The 16,287-nt window shown below is 43.0% G+C and overlaps 1 protein-coding gene across 4 annotated transcripts in view; it reads right to left on the bottom strand.

The window, feature by feature from the left end:
- The window catches only part of MPZL1 (myelin protein zero like 1), a 36,472-nt gene that overhangs the window by 11,844 nt on the left and 8,341 nt on the right, over positions 1-16,287 (bottom strand). For 2 of the 4 annotated variants that reach the window (XM_036382317.2, XM_036382335.2), the window contains exons 2-4: positions 10,536-10,696; positions 7,228-7,441; positions 3,271-3,403 (exon numbers count right to left, since the gene is read on the bottom strand). In XM_036382317.2, coding sequence (XP_036238210.1) covers positions 3,271-3,403; positions 7,228-7,441; positions 10,536-10,696 — 508 coding nt within the window. Of the gene's footprint in view, positions 1-1,641; positions 1,716-3,270; positions 3,404-7,227; positions 7,442-10,535; positions 10,848-16,287 lie in introns of those variants that run through there. The other 2 variants (XM_036382327.2, XM_036382310.2) reach the window with 2 other exon arrangements.

Below are 16,287 nucleotides of genomic sequence, written 5' to 3'. Positions count from 1 at the left end.
GAGTTTGCACGACAATGTTCAAGAGGCACACGAGAAACAAAACAAAACAAAAAAGAACAAAACAAAAAGAAAAAAAAAGAAAAAAAGAAACAAAAACAAAAGACGAATGATGGCAAGATGAAATGTGGCAGGTTACGCCAAAGTAAAAAAAATGAACATAATGGACTCTGAAATAAACACACATAATTCTCCATCTCTCCCGAGACATTTCTCTGTCCTTCCTCTGAGCTTCACTGGAAGGAGCAGCTATTAACATAGGACAGCAGCTCCTCCACAACCCCTGCTCCTTAGATACTCCCATTCAACTCGGGCTCTCTAAAATCATGTGTTTTCTTCTCAGTTAACAGTGGTAAGCAGCAATTATCTTCTAACTAGAAGCTAAACAATGCCAGTCACTGAGGCAAGTGTTGTACCAGGGCTAGTTAGAGCCAACACTTGCAAGAGCCACCAGCTCCCTCTACACAAGCAAGGTACTTCCTACCCATCTCTGCATTAGTTCCCTTGCTTTTATAGTTAGGCTGTGAGCCCAAAATAATTCTCCCAGCAGACACCAGTCTGCGGAGCAATTACCTCAGGAGTCACACAGGACATTTATGCTGTGTGCCCTCATATAGCTACTTCAGTATCTAATCAGGCAAATCGTGATTTTCAAACAAAAGAACAGTCTTGTGGTAGGAACCAACACCCCTAAAAGGCGGCTGCTGGTTTTCACCCTCTGATTGCTTCTTTTCATCTGCTTAAAGCAGGACTGAAAAGAAAACAAGCCTGTGACAGAAAAATTAATACCACAGAGCAAATGCCCTTAAAGTTGGTGACTTCTGGGCAATGCAGTGATGGGTCTCTCCCAGTGCTAGGTCTACCTCCCTGTACCAAAGCACCCAGGAGAGTTAAGTAGCCTCCTCCTTGGTAGCAGTCACAGGAGTGCCCTCTGCTACAACCCCCTAACCACTGGGCATCCTTTTTTCTCAGTCTTTGTAGACAGTGTTTAAATTGAGTACAGAAACAAACGAGGACAGTGACATTAAGCAGACCACCTCCTCTCAGGGCAAGCATTTTTTACCCTTTGGTAGGTCTTACCATAGCAGATTTAACTCCTCATACATGCAGCAGTTAGAAATAAGATACTACCCCAGCCATCATGGCAAGGGGTCGTGACTGTCTCAAAAACAATGCATCCCTTCTGTTACCAAAATTATATAATCATTAATTGCTTTATTCACAAAACTCCTCAGATCGACACTGTCTAAGTATTATCATTCAGGTTTAAGCATCTAAAGTACTTAGATACCTGCAAGTTCTCCAATACCCAAGCTGTATGAGCCAGAGGAATGCTCACAGGGAATTTACTTTTATTTTGACACAGAAAGAGCTCTGAATTTCCTGTGCTTTAGACAATGCACTGGCAAGTTCGCTATTGGAAGAGATGGAGGGACATCATCTGGGATAAACAACAACTCCACCCCAGTCAGACACGAGACAATGAAACCCAAGCACCCAGTGAAATGCATCATCCCTTTGCCAACAGATTCCAGCACAAATTACAGTGATGTTAGTAGAGAGCTAGCTGGTTAGTCAGCAAAGGAAGATTAAATGTGTACACACACACAGGTATTAACAGCAACCACCAACTTGATTAGTTACCATGGTGTCTAGTGGGACTGGAAGAGAAGACCCAGCCCTGTTACATTCCCAATCTGGCGTCTATATCAGGATCTCTGTAAGGAGAGGAAGGTAAGCAGGATCCGATCCCAGCACACCAGGGCAGAAAGAAAACAAAACAAAACAAAAAAACACCGAAGTCAGAGCATGAATGGAAACTGTGGCCATGCAGGGGTTCCAGATGCCACGCAGGGCCCCAGCCCACCTCAGTTCAAGGCAGAATGGTTATCTAGGAGTAAGTGCTTCTCTCCACCACCACACACCGGGTTAGCATCGTGTAGAAGACAGTCCGTAAGTTTGGAGGGGGTCACAGCACACTTGGTTTCTTTCTACACATCATGCAGAGCTGGCATGGTCAGTGAAAGCAGGATTTAAACCTCAGAGATTACTTTCCCAAGAGAGTAGTTTAATCTGCTACAAGAAATCACAGTGCATGAACTACTGCTCCAGGCTGAGCACCAACATGTGTCCTCCAGCAGGAAGACACTGGAGAGCAGGTCAGTGGGAAGCAGGGCAAGCAGGCCACCTCAGGCACACTGCTGGTGCATGACACTGCAGGGTTCTTTCCAGTTCTTAGGGGAAGGACACATGCAGAAAAGGGAAAACCAGGCTTTCCACACAATTCTGAGCACACACAGCCACCCTTGCTGTATTTAGCCTTACCATTGGGCAATAGCCAACTCACTTTGTCTAAGCTCTCCAACTGGGAAAAGGACAGGGCAAAGTTTAATTTGGAAATTCCCACAAGCTTATTTTTGGAGTTATTTTCTTTTATCCCACAGGCAACCCAAAGAACCTGCAATAAGCAGGAATATTTGTTGGGCAAAGAACAGAAGAGACTTGTATGTTTTGGGGTTGTTTCTAAGACTACATACATAATTTTCATTCTTTCTTAGAGAAGCAAATTACCAGCTAATTAGAGAGGAGAAAAAAGGAAGCACCTCCTTCACCAGCAGCAAGTTTCATCACCACAGGACTCTCATCTGCCTTTGTCAGTTCTTGTTGCTTTTTCACATGCCCACTCAAAGAATTGTGCTTCATTTTGGAGTGTTCCTCCTAACACTAAAAAACCCTGCAGGTATGGTAACAGTTAACAAAAAACAGACAGTGAATGAGAATGGATGCAGAGTGGCTACTCCTTCCTTACTTTCAAGTGTGGTGATGAAGGAGGTTTTGGCAAGTATTTTGGTCCAGGCTTAGGAGGCAGACATTGGTAACAGAAAAATCCAGTCCTAATCTCAACACATAGCACTCCTTAAAAGTGCGTGTGTGGTGCTTTTCCTTTGGAGGGGTAAGGAGAGCTGGAGGGAACAGATCAGAGCTGGAGTGTCTTGGATTAAATGCTCTGAGGGCATATATCCTTGTGTCTGGGGATCAACTTCAACACCTAGTGATTTTCAGGTGCAACTCATGGTCAGTAGGTCTCTTCAAGCTCAGTACAGAGGTAACCACTAAATGCAGATGATCACAGTTCCACATGACCATAGATAGCTATCTCTAGCTGTAATTACCAAGGCTTGGCTGAAACAACTCCTACCCCCCTTTAAGCCCTCCCTCTGACCCTGCTGCTGTTCCTCACATCAGCCACGGGTGAGGAGGGAGATCTCTTACCCAGAGTATCGTTTTTTAGAGTTGTTCTTTCTGATGACAAGACACACGACAATAGAGATGAGCGATGAGAGCCCCGTAACCGTACCGATGGCTATCCCTGCCACGGTGGCAATGGGGAACGCAGGCAGGCTGTCTGCGGAGAGAAGGGAGAAAACATTCAACTCTTCTGCATCCCTGCTCAACACAACTGCAAACCACAAATGCCCTTGAGCCTGGGTTCGTTTAGAGCAGGAGGCACTAATGGAATACCCAGAAATTACAGCATGCAGCCTGAGCGGCAGTGGCAGCAGGCAGCCAGCAGAGTAACATCAACAGAGCACACACCAGGAGTGTTCTTAGTGTCACCGTCCTTCAGGAGAGAGTTCATGTTGAACCAAAAATTTTTACATGTCAGGGAACACAAGTGACAATGAGGACAACCCTGTCTCATATTGTATCTGAAGGGGGGAAAAAAACAGGTTACAGCCATCTGGCAATTCCCAGCGAGGTCAACAGGAAGAGGCAGGCACGCTTGAAAGCAGATTGGGACACAGCACATCACTAACCCACTAGGAGTGCTGAATGCTGGGTGTTCTCCAGGGAGCATGCAGCACACAGCAGAGCTCCTACCCAGGATCACCCTTAGCAGTGTTTATACATGACTCTGGCATCTCAAAACACAGCCCTGTACATTTTTATAGACTTACTTTTTAACCTTCTTAAGTCAGGATCATTGTACAATACCAGGAAAACATGTAGAAGAACACAGTATTGCTTTACTCACGTTTTCCCTAATATTATTTTGGGGGAGAGTAGGCCAAAAAAGAGCAGCCAGAAACAAAAGCCAATCAGAGAATGAGTACAAAATACCTACAAGTCAAAGAATACACAGACTACCATTACAAATGAGAAACAAAGTCCTTTCCTTCCCCCCACATCATGGTTAACACAAGGAACATCTCAGGCCAGAGGGTTTCTTACAAGACTCTATGCTGCTCTAGCTACTTATACCAAAAACAAGTGAATCAGCAAAAAACTCCAACAGGTAAAACCTACACCTATATAGAAAAATCTGTTTTAGACACCTCCATCTGATCATCATAGAATTGTTGAGATGGAAGGGAAGTCTCGAGATTGTCTAGTCCAAACCCCCTGCTTAAATTAAGCAGGGCCAAGTAGCACAGTTTGCTCAATACTCTGTCCACTTTGGATTTGACTAACTCCAAGGATAGGAGACTCTTCAGGCAACCTAGCTGTCATGGTTTGACAGTGGCCCTACACCAGGCACCATGAGAGTCACACGCTCACCCTCCCCTGCCACAGCTGGGCAAAGAAGGGAAAAGGAAAAAAGTTAACAAAGGTTTCCTGAGTGAGATGAGGACCAGGAGAAGCATTTCAAGAGCAAAACATGCTCAAAGTGAATTAGTTGCAAAGTTAAATATATTACTAACATAATCAGAGAAGGATAAGGAGAAGTAAAATAAGCCCTTAAAATACCTTCTCCCCACTCACAGCACAGAGACACAGCATGGAGGTTTTGGTCAGTCCATCACCAAGATTTTCTTCCACTGCTCAGGGAGAGGAGTTCTTCTCCTGTGAAGCTGTGGGATCCCTCCCACGGGAGACAGATCTCCATGAGCTTCTACAGAGTGGCTCCACTCTCACAAGCAGCAACCAAACCACACCTGCTGCAAAGTGAATTCCACCACAGGCAGATTGTCCTCCCAAAACTGCTGTGACATCTTTCTTTCCATGGGGTACAGTCCTCCAAGGATGGGCTGCTCCAGCCTGCACTCAGGGCCCTTTCTGTCCACCAAGTCTTCCAACTGGATGACAGCCTCCTCCAGGCATCCATCCACCCACTCTGGCATGGGCACCTCCTACAGGGGCTGTGGGTGGATCTCTGCCTCCCCTGTCAATCTCCATGGGCTGCAGGGGCAAAGCTGCTTCACCATGGCCTGCAGAGGAATCTTGTCTCTGGCAACTGGCATCCTTACCCTCCTTCTCCACTGACCTTAGTGTCTCCATGTTGTTTTCCCTCACATAATCTCACCTCCCCCTCTTCTCTGTCTAGGAGCAAAAAACCCCTGTGACCTTGTTTTGATGTTCTTCTTAAATATGTCATCAGAGGCATTACCATCATCTCTCATTGGCCCAGTTTTGGCCAGCAGCATGTCCATCTTCTGGGCCATCAGCCACAGACTCTGCTGGACACGGTGGGAAGCTTCCAGCAGCTTCTCACAGGAGAGATCTTAGTGGTCCCCTGCTATATAAAAGCAGGCAGTGCCAAACCAATACACTACCTACCATGTAGGTACTGCAGTGAAAATCAGCTCAGTTAGTTTGGCAATTTTTAAAAATGAGGCCACCATGGAACTTAGTAAATGTTTAATCCAAAACCTAAATCTAACCTATCACCTATCAGCTCATTTAAATGTGCAAAGAATGAATATGGCTTTTGAACAGTTTATACCACCAGATGCACAATTCAGAACCATTAGACGCATTCACAGTAAAAAACCAATGTGCACAAATGTCATCATGTATTTATTCCAATTGAAAAAATTGCTCCAGCTCAGTTGTAACTCAGGATGAGTTACAACCTACTACAAGAGCTTGGAAACACATTTTCAGTCATCCTAAAAATGTGAAGAGAACTGTTGCAGCATTTTCTCCAATGGTGAGAAGTGTTTCAAATACAGGGCTCCATTCAGAGTCAGATTCTCTTCCAGGTGCCCCACCTATGGGGAAGCCAGCATGCAAATCTGTTGAAAAATAGCAGCTGAATTAGTGTACTGAGGTCAGTCTTTAGCTGCTTAACCTGGACTAAAATCTGAGAAGTCTTTTCCAAGCCAGCCTGACTTTGCCAAACCAGCAGCTGCTTTACTGCTTCTTCATAGTGATAATCATTGTGAGAAAATAAACAGATCCTATTTTATATAGGTCTCAAACTTCCAAGAAACAGAAAGTTCTAAGTGATAGTTGGACCTCCAGAGGTCCTGCTCAACCCCAACTGTTCCATCAAGAGAAAAATTAGATAGAGACCTTGCCTACAAAAGAACATGGAATTACCTCCTGAGCAGGGGTACACACCTGCTCTAGCAGCAGAATCATTCCAATTAGGACATACAGATAGGTATCTTCCCTAACAGATTAAAACTAACTGAATGCTGCATCAGCGCTGCCATTTATGAATTCAACATTTATTCTTGTGCTTCCTGAATCATAAATTTGAAATGCAATTACTGTAACAATCATTTAATTGTACAAAACATCACATTTTGGCTGACCTCAAGTTGAGCAATCAAATGTTTTGGATGATAAAGGCAAATAAAGAGCCAAACTGAGAAACAGAATCTTAGTGCTCTTCAACTGTGACAAATGTTGCCAAATGCTAACCAGAAGCCTCATGTAACTACAAGTAGCCAGGCTCTGAAGTTTTTAAGAGCCACCATGGATTCTTTGAGAACACCTGAGTAAAAGAGACTGAATGCACATTCAACACAAACACCTTTGCATGGAAGACAGCAGCATTTCCCTTTCTGTATGTTTGGATCAGATTTATAGTTTTGCATTCCATTAAGTATACCAGAAGGGTTTCAAGCAAGCAAGGGTTTTCTCCTTGCTCACCAGACTTCGTAAGTCACCCTAACCCTTGATGCAGCATAATGCAGGAAATATATTCATAGGACTTCAAAATGAGAAGATGTGTTTTCACTAAGCCTTCCATCAGCTTTTCCTAATAATTGTTTAAGCCACAGAAATTAGTGGGCATAGAGGAAAAGGGTATGACATACAATTTTAAAACAGCTAACAGATACTGGCTCCATTATTAGGACCTGGAAGAAGAGAATTAAAAACCAGTTGTTCCCTCCAGGCCACTCCCCCACCCCCAATAAAAGTGATTTAGATAAGGAATGGAGGGGAAAAAAAAAAACAAGTGAAAAGGGAAAAAAATAATATAGGGTGAATGAATACCTTTCTCCACAACTCTAACTCGGATTTCTCCTGGTTTGACAACAATGTCAGGTGGGTTCTTGACATCACAAATGTACGTGCCGTTGTCCCGGAACTGCATGTTTGATATTGTGATAGAAGCATCTTTCTTGTTAAGATCTCCAGCCCAAGTGATCCTGTCTTTAAATGGTATGTCTTTTCCAGGGTATGACTTCCCATTAGAGTAATAGAAAAACTGCAGTCAAGGAAAAGAGGATACAAGAACAACCCAATTAGCGAGTATGGAGCCACTGTGCTTCTCCCACTATTACAGCACTCTCCCAGAGCCAGCTGTGTTACCAAACCTCAGCCAGCAGCTGAGGTTTTTCTCCTCCTGCCTCACCACTTCTGTGGTCTATTAAGTCTGCCTTGTTGCCTCTTGATAACATAACCATGTTTGTACCTCAACCACACCAGAACAAGAGACTGCAAGTTTCAGTTTTCTGTTGGTTTTGATTTGTTTTGTGGTTGGATTGGCTGGGGCTTTTTTCTGTTTTGCAGGGGACAGAGTTTTGCAGACAAGGAGGTGGGGGAAAGAAAAAAACCTGGTAATTAAAGGACAGAACACTCCTGGAACACCGCCATCTGTCTTTCAGGCACAGGAAGCTGCCTGCATCCTAGCAGAAAAAGGATACCGAGTTTCCCATCTCGTGTTTTGCTGTGTGTTACTTGCAATTAAAGCACAGCTAAATTAACATGCAATACTCTCCCTTCCTTCCACCCCCTCAGAAAATCCCATGACCAATTTAGAGTATATCTAGCTGTTTTCCAGAAACCTTCGGGTAACTAAATATAACTGTTTCCCAGTTTTTAAGTGACTAAGCTGCACTGGCTCTGCATTCCCTATACATGACCAAAAATCTTTGAAGAATAAACCTCCTTAGTACAGACTAAGGAGGAACTGAGTATTTCCTAACTATACCTGCCCAAAATTGGAATTTACAGCAGTAGAAGTGCATAGAATTCTACAGGACAACTCTGCTTTCAAACACATGGGATACCCTAAGAGAGACATCAAGGCTGCAGGAGAATTGCAAGAGTACATTCTTTCTTAATTGGATATTCTACAGGACAGCAAGATAAATCTAATCAGGAATCAAGCTGAATTCCCTTCAGTTCAGTCTCCAGAGAACAATGAAAGAAATTTAGGACAATATTCCAGCTTCCTCTTCCTCCTGCCTTATTTACAAAGCAGTGGCTCTGCCACAGAACAGCCTGCCTACTGCCCCATATTTCCATTCAAGTCACCTCCTATCCTTTTTCCTGCCCTTGATCTCAGATTTGCTATTCCAACACCCTCTCTATCAGACCTGCAGTCTGAGTATCAGGCCTTATCACTTGGCAGCACAAATCTTGTCCAGATCAGGTATGTGCACATCACTGCCATCTGTCCTGCTGCAGTCAATCTTATTTGTTGTCTACAGATTAACATAAATTCAATGAAGTATTTCATGTGGTAGAAAGCTGGCAAGCACACAGCCAGCTGTCAACATTTTGGAGGGACTTTGCATCAGTCTGCAGCTTTTCCAGCTGGATTATAACCTTTAACACAGCAGCACTGCATTACCACACCCCTGTGTACAGGGGAAGTCATCCCACTAAAATCTAGACGGCCAGAGGCAGATTCCTCAGCTGTCTAGATGTCCTGACCTGGGAGAGGAGAAATCACAAAGTAAAATATGTCCTGAAATACAAGTTAAGTGCCTCAAGCCATCCCTTGCCCGTGGTGGAGTGAGACAAGACTTTGGAACACGTGGTGAGGGAAGGGGACAAGCAGGGGAAGCTCCCAGTGGAAGCTCCCATGTGGCTTCACCACATGGCCACAAGATTGCCAGTGTGATTCTAAAGGGACACAGACCATCCTTGTAAAGAGAATCATGGGCTTACCTCAGACATGAGTTGATCATGAGATTGGTCTTTCAAATTCATACCCACCAAGCTATGCAATGCCATGACTCAGGCTCATAAACAAACATCCCCTCTACACTTTCCCCAGACCCTCAAAAGAAACAGGGAATTAACATCAAATTATGCTGGGTCCCTGCTGCTCAAAGAAAATTTGCTTTTCTTTCAGTTGTGCTGATGGCTACATCCAGATGCAACACCAGAACTGACTTCAATTCCAAAACCAATGTTATGTGCTGAAGCTGTATTCCTACAACTGAACAGTGATGCAGAAAGGGAATGGCAAAACAGGATATATGGGGAGCGGAAATTCACCAACAGATGGCTTCTCCTCACCCATCCTGTTCAGCACTGGCAGGAAATGTGCCCTACTTCCCTTACTTCTCCCCAACTCCTGCTTTGGATTCCCAATGGGAAGAGCTCCCTCTTCAAAACTAAGTATTTATTTCACTGAGAATTCAGAAGCTTGTTCTTCAGAGCTCTACATACTGAGCAAGATGCTCACACACTGGTTTTGACCATCTCTGCTCTGAGCATTGAAGAGCTCCTAGAGTTTAAATGAGCTCATGTCTGTAGCAGGGAAGGAGACAAACACAAACAGGCTGAGCAACCTGGTGTCCCCACATCTTCAAAGGTGCCCCGGAGTTCCTTGTTCTGCTTCCTCTAAATTCTCATTCAGTACAAGGAACAAGAAAGAAGCAGAAGTGTCTGAGGAAGAAGAGGAAGAAGACAGCTATCAGCCTAGCAAAGCCATTTCTTTGAAGACCTACATCCAAAGGATATGAGCCCCCATGGGCCCAATATACAGGAACTGAGCCATGACAAGTATTATTTGCCTAAGTTCCTTGCTAGCCTGATTTTTCACTTGTCAAGTAACTATAATATGAGGATGTAACTGCTTCCTGATTTGAGCTATTCAATTCTGTTCTGAAACCAGGGAGACTGGTCTTACTTTAAACCCTCTCAAACAGAGGCTATACAGTACACAAGCAAAATAAACAATACACAATGTAGGACTGCAATTACAGTGGTAATTCAAATTCTCTGACTGCTATGTTCAGTCAAATGCAAAAGGATAGAGGATTTACAAGATTCCTAGATGCTTATCTACTTCATACATACAGCTTCCACGCCAACATCCCTCTTCTAAGACTAACAGAGTAACCAGTATATTCTGTGGTCACTGCCCACTGCAGTCTTGGCAGAGATCTAGCAATATTTTCATACAACACTAAAAAAGCCCCCTAAAATCACAGTGATGGAGATAAGGCACACAAAGGAGGGTCCAATCCATATCTGCTTGCTCCTTGGAACCAACTAGAAGACCACAGTTCAACTTTGCCAGCCTCCCCTCCCAGGTCTGTTCCCCTCCAGCCATTGCTTACTGAGATACGAGTGGCTGCTCCCTCTGGCTGAAAGCTCCAGGAGACAGATGCTGCACTGCTGATCACTTCTACGGATGTGAACGTGCACGGGAGCTTTGCGTCCGTCCCGTTCTCCACAAACATCTCCTCCGGGGTGTTCACCTCTACTGCTGAGACTTGGACTGCATGGGAAAGGCAAAGAGAAGAAAGGAGGAGAACAAGACACATCAGTGCTGCTTTGAGAATGAGGAAGTTCACATCACACTGCCTAGAAGGGCAGAAGAGAAGAGGCATCAGTAACTCCTGCATCGGGTGATTGCACAGACATTGCATTATACCTGCAATCAAACAAGTATAGAGCAGGCCAAGTAGAGTCACTTCTCCTTCCTTGTATTATCTGTGACAGGATGTTTTCCACTCACAGATGTTTCCTCTACAACACTTTGTGGAAGTCAATTCTATGGTGCAAAGGATGAGTTTCATACTTTTTCGTACCAGCTGACAGCAGGCATTGTAATAATTAAGCCTCATCAGAGGAACCAACAGCCTGGCCCAGCTGTTACTCAGTTTCCTCTCTGGCACACATCTTGTTTCATATCTCCAGATTTTCCTAGCTGTAGGTAAAACAAAGGCTCACCTCCAGAAAGCTGAGGAGCAAACTTCCCACCCCCAGCTATGCCATCTACTCCTGCTCTCTGCCATGCTCCCAGGTCTGTATGTGCAAGGCCTCACAAATAATCACTCAGCGATAGTTCAGAAGCATGAGATTAGTTTAATTTTTTTCTACCTTATGCACAGTGAAAACAGCAAGCAGACCACAACCACCCCCCAGATTTAAAGTAATCAGTGTTGATATTGTGCTTGTACTGGTAGTTTAACTAACAAGTTATATTCATAATTTGGAAAACATGTTGAAGATATGCTTTATCTGGCACCTTCTAAACTGCCAATGCGCTATCCCTATCCAGATTTAAGCAGATACATATCTACATTCATTCAGATTTATGTAGAAAAACAAAGCATGATCTTGTGACATCACAAGAGAATGTCAGTGCTCATGTCACATCACGTGAAAGCAAAAATCTTGTCAAGTCAGTGTGGGTGGGTGCACATGTAACGTGTGTTCCTGGTACCTCAAATAGAAGTTTTGATTTTTATTAAACCATGATTTTCAGCACAGAGATGGTAACAGCAATCTACTTTTGTTCATAGGATTCTATGTTTCTGGGCTCCAGTACCTTAAATCCCCTTGTTAGAACAGGAGAACAAACCTTCCTGCTCCATCAGTACCTCAGCTGATTTGCTTTTCAGTTTTGAATAAAGTAGCTCTAAGTAGGCAGACCAAACAGAAAGATGCAAGTTAAAGACTGTTCAGATAAAATAAAGAAAAACCCACCTGTTGTACTTTGGGCCTGATTAGCATAAAAGATTTGATAATCAAGATGCCTTAGCAAGAACAAACAGAGCTTTGAAGACTACCAGAAGATTGAATCAAGACTGGCTGACAGGAAGATTGAATCAACTTCTGCGAGCAAGAGATATTGCAAACTGTATAAGTTTATTTATGTGATGACTAACCCAATCATTGTAGTAAAAAATTACTAGCCTTCCTAGATAGTATATAAGCATATGTAGCTTTGACAGTAAATTTGGATTCTGGTCACCACTCAGTCCCCCTGTCTCTCATCATCACCGATACTCACCTACCTTAGTCCTTAAATCACGAAGTTTGAGTTTTTAGGCAGTGAGTGCAAGCAGCTCTGCAGCCTTCAGAGGTTGGACAGCAAACATCTGACAGAACGGGCATGCAAGCAGGGGTGGGAGGAGCACATCACAGTAATTGCAATAACCAAAACCAAAAGAAACCACCATTCATTAATTCTGCTGTTCACAATCCACACCGTTCACTTCCAAAATTCACTAACTCCTCTGTCCCTTTAGGTTATCTCTTGATACCTCAAGATTCTCCTCTCATCACTGCTCTCACATCCAAGAGAAAAAGCACCCCAAGGTGGGTGGGGAGTAGGGATGGTGAATTTTCATCCTGAGGTTTTTTCAGAGCTTCCTTTCTCTTGTACATACTATGACTATGGGCCAAAAAATATTCTTTTGTAAAACAACTACCAAATATTTATTTGGAACATACAAAGACTTCTAGCAATGAAATTAAATGAACTGAGAGCTGCTGTGCTTTATGTATTTTTTCCAGCTAATGGTGTAGAAAAGAAAAATAAAATAAAATAAAGTCCATTGTATTAAGTCCAAACCACAGAACAAACCTCTGTTTCAAGCATAAAATAAGCAAGATGCCCTCAGTATTCGTGTAGGAAGAAAAGAGTCTGCACAGACATTGTCTCCTTGTACATGGTACAGAGAACTCCTTGCCACACACAGGCAGTGGGTAGCACAGATCTGCCTAATCTGAAGAAGTCACTGTTCTCACTAGAACTGTAGTGAAGCAAAAAAAAAAAAAAAAAAAAAAAAAAGGAATTCTCCCTACTTCTCTTCCCTAGGGGAAGTTCCCTCCTCTGGGGAGGAAGGAACTATGTAATCCTGTACAGAAATTTCTATCAAGTCATCAAGTTTAATTTTCATCTGTCCTACTGCTGGCTCAATTTAATGTTCTTCTTTGCTGATTTTCTCCCCTCTGCCTCTTTCACGGCTTCAAAAACTTTTTTCCTGCTTCTGTTGCCTTACAGCATGAGATACAGGCTCCTTAAATTATAACCTGACTATTTGGTAGAGAGACCACAAGATTGGTCAGTTGTTCACCCTCAGCCCTCTAATCCCATACTTTTACTGATATGGTGGCTGTTCCCACTACCTTGAACTCTTTGGCCTCCTCTGTCAAAATAAAATCTACGTGGACCATCTCCAGCTCTAGCTCTTTTCCTCCTCTTTCCACATTTACCAGGATTACATCCACCTTCCAGCTCCTACACCTAAATAAATTTTCCAGTTGGAGAAAGTTGAATTTTGAGTCTTATTTCAGTCACACTTAACTACTGCTCTATTCCTCAAGCTTACTCAGCCTTAGTTCCTCTCAAGAGGAAAAAATGATCACAGGAAACTGTCTGAGAGAGAAGAGTGCTTTAGGAAGAGAAGGTCAGTAAGGTACATAGGGCAAAAATAAATATTTGCTCTTCTCCCATGCATCTGCCTTGATCCCATCACCCTGCCCATAGCTCCAGTATTTCCTTCTGCACATCTCATTTAGCCTTCAGCTGCTTTTATTCTTTTCAGCAGAAAAATGCTTCTCATTTTCTCACCTATCATCAAAATAATTTGAAAAAAACACCTGTGCCTCTTCAGCCATTTCTTTTAAATCTCTAGTGTTGTTCAAGCAGTTTTACTCCAACTATAATAACTTTCTCCAGCTCCATTTTCAACCCCCACACTGCAATTAAAACTTTCCATCCACATCTTCCTTTCCAGACAATCCTCCTGCTCTTGAAATAGGATAAGACACTCATATTCTTACTAACTTACTAATCTTTTCCTATTTTTCCACCACAGATCTTCATTCTTCATCAATGCTCTCTCTACTCTCAGGTCTTTCTTTCTTTAGTATCTTGCCTCAGAGATCTCATCTGCAAAACAAGTTCAAGCTCCCATCACTGCACTGACTGCTCAGATCTGTGTCTCTGCTCAGGATCTGTCTCCTTGTGTTCTAAGAACAGCCTCAGTCTGACATCTTTGTCAATGCTAAGTTGTCAGCTCACACTAAATGGGACTAAAGCAGAGCTCAAGAGCCCTCCACAACTGCTTTTACCACTGTGGCAATTCAACATCTGTGCAGCACCTCTGACTTTGAACTCTTCCCAGGTCAACGAAGAGGCTTTCAGAGTTTCCAGTCACCTGTTCAGCTAACACCAGACTAAAACCTCCAGTTTGTACCTTGGCCTTCATTATTGTGATGTCCTTTTTGCTCTGGACAGATGGACAGTTATTGGTCATGATGAGAGATAGAGATGTGGAAGACTGACTGGTGATCAAAATCCAAATTTACTGTGGACTACATATGTTTATATACTATTCTAGGAAGGCTAGTAATTTTTCACTACAATGATTGGGTTGATCATCACATAAATAAACTTATACATTTGGCAACAACTCTTGCTTGCAGAAGTCATTCAATCTTCTTTCCTGTCAGCCAGTGTTGATTCAGTCTTCAAAGCTCTCTTTGTTCTTGCCAAGGCATCCTGATTATCAGATCTCTTATGCTAATCAGGTCCAAAATACTCTCTTTCTTGGGTGCCCCAACAGACAGTAACAGACCAGTAAGTACTGCAGTTCCTGGTAACCAAGCTGCTCCAAGGGTGACACTAAGAAGAGGGAGACATCACACATGCAAGACCACTGCTTCCTTCCCTGAAGTGGAAATGACACTAAGCACACGTCCCTGTTTCAGTATGAAGGGAATCTTGTCCCCAACCACATTATAGCATTGGTCTCATCCAAAACTTTTCCAATCCAAACTGTGGCACGTCCTCTTAAATGCTGTCCTTCAGGCTTGGGAGGATCTGCACAAAACCTGCAAAATCCTTTCCCTTTCTTTGAGCCCTCCAAAGCATGTGGTAACTGCAGCTGTATGAATCCAACAGTGCCTAAGCTGCCAGTGCTTGGAGATCAACACCTTTTAAAACTGAAGTAATCTCTTCCTACTTTTACTTGTACTCCCTGGTTGCTCGCACTTGCCTCAGTGATTTTTTAAAAAATATTTTGGGCAAGAATTGTTTTTATTCTACATTTTTATGTAGAAATATGGTTGACCATATGGTTTGGTAGCCTATCACAAAGAAATTCTTCTGTGCACCAAAGTTTTACACTAACTAACACATAGATAATTAAAATTTCTTTGCAGACCACTGTTTCTATTGAGACCTTGGATCCAATGAAAACGTTCTGTTAATTAAAACTGTGAACACACCGAAATAAACTCAATTCCCCTGGATTCAACTCAATTTGATCACTAAGAGACCTAACAAACCAAGAACACAAACAGCTAACCCTGTAATCACAGGCATGTTATTTCCATCAGCACAAACACAGCCCACATGGAAACTCTCCTCACACTGCTAAATACAGGATGCTTATGGCTGCTATCGTTCCCATCCTACTCCAGGAAGAGTGTTACTCCCCTCTTCTTGGAATGGCTAATCATCAGTTTATTAATTAATACAAGCAACTTGCTTTGCTTATCTGAAAGGCACCTGGTAGTACAGCCATGTATACAGTTTATAAATGAAGTCGCTTAGGGATGCAAGGTCTTGACAACATGACAGAAAATTCAGTGTCTCATTATCTTCACTCTGGTCTCCCCAGCAGCCCAGAAGTTTCATCAGACAGGAGGATGTGTTTTTTTCTAATAACTAAGGGTCTACAGTCACAAAAACAATATACACTTGAGAATCGGTGCTTTCATTAACAAATACTCTTAATGTCAAGTGTCTTGTGAAACATCTCCTGTTGACAGCATTCTTAACTAGGGTTGCATGGCATTTAGTCCTTTCTCCCACAAAGCAGTTGCCCTGTACAATCAGCATGAAACAATAGCAGCCAGACCCCTACAAAACATCCCAGAAAGCCAGAACAAAGTTATAGTCCCCATCTGCAACCACAGGCACTTATGTCCCCACAGACCATTTCTTCTCTGTGGATAAAACACCTGGTGGAGAAGCCTTAGCTTTCCTGCCTTAACAACAGTAGACATGCCAAAATTGTTCCTGTGAAACTGCACAAGAACTGTTAAAGCACCCAGACGCTGGATAGA

The sequence above is a fragment of the Molothrus ater genome, chromosome 2 (genome assembly GCF_012460135.2).
Source record: "Molothrus ater isolate BHLD 08-10-18 breed brown headed cowbird chromosome 2, BPBGC_Mater_1.1, whole genome shotgun sequence".
Lineage (NCBI taxonomy): Eukaryota > Metazoa > Chordata > Aves > Passeriformes > Icteridae > Molothrus > Molothrus ater.
Note: the sequence above shows the minus strand (reverse complement) of the source record. Positions and strands in the feature narration are given on the sequence as shown.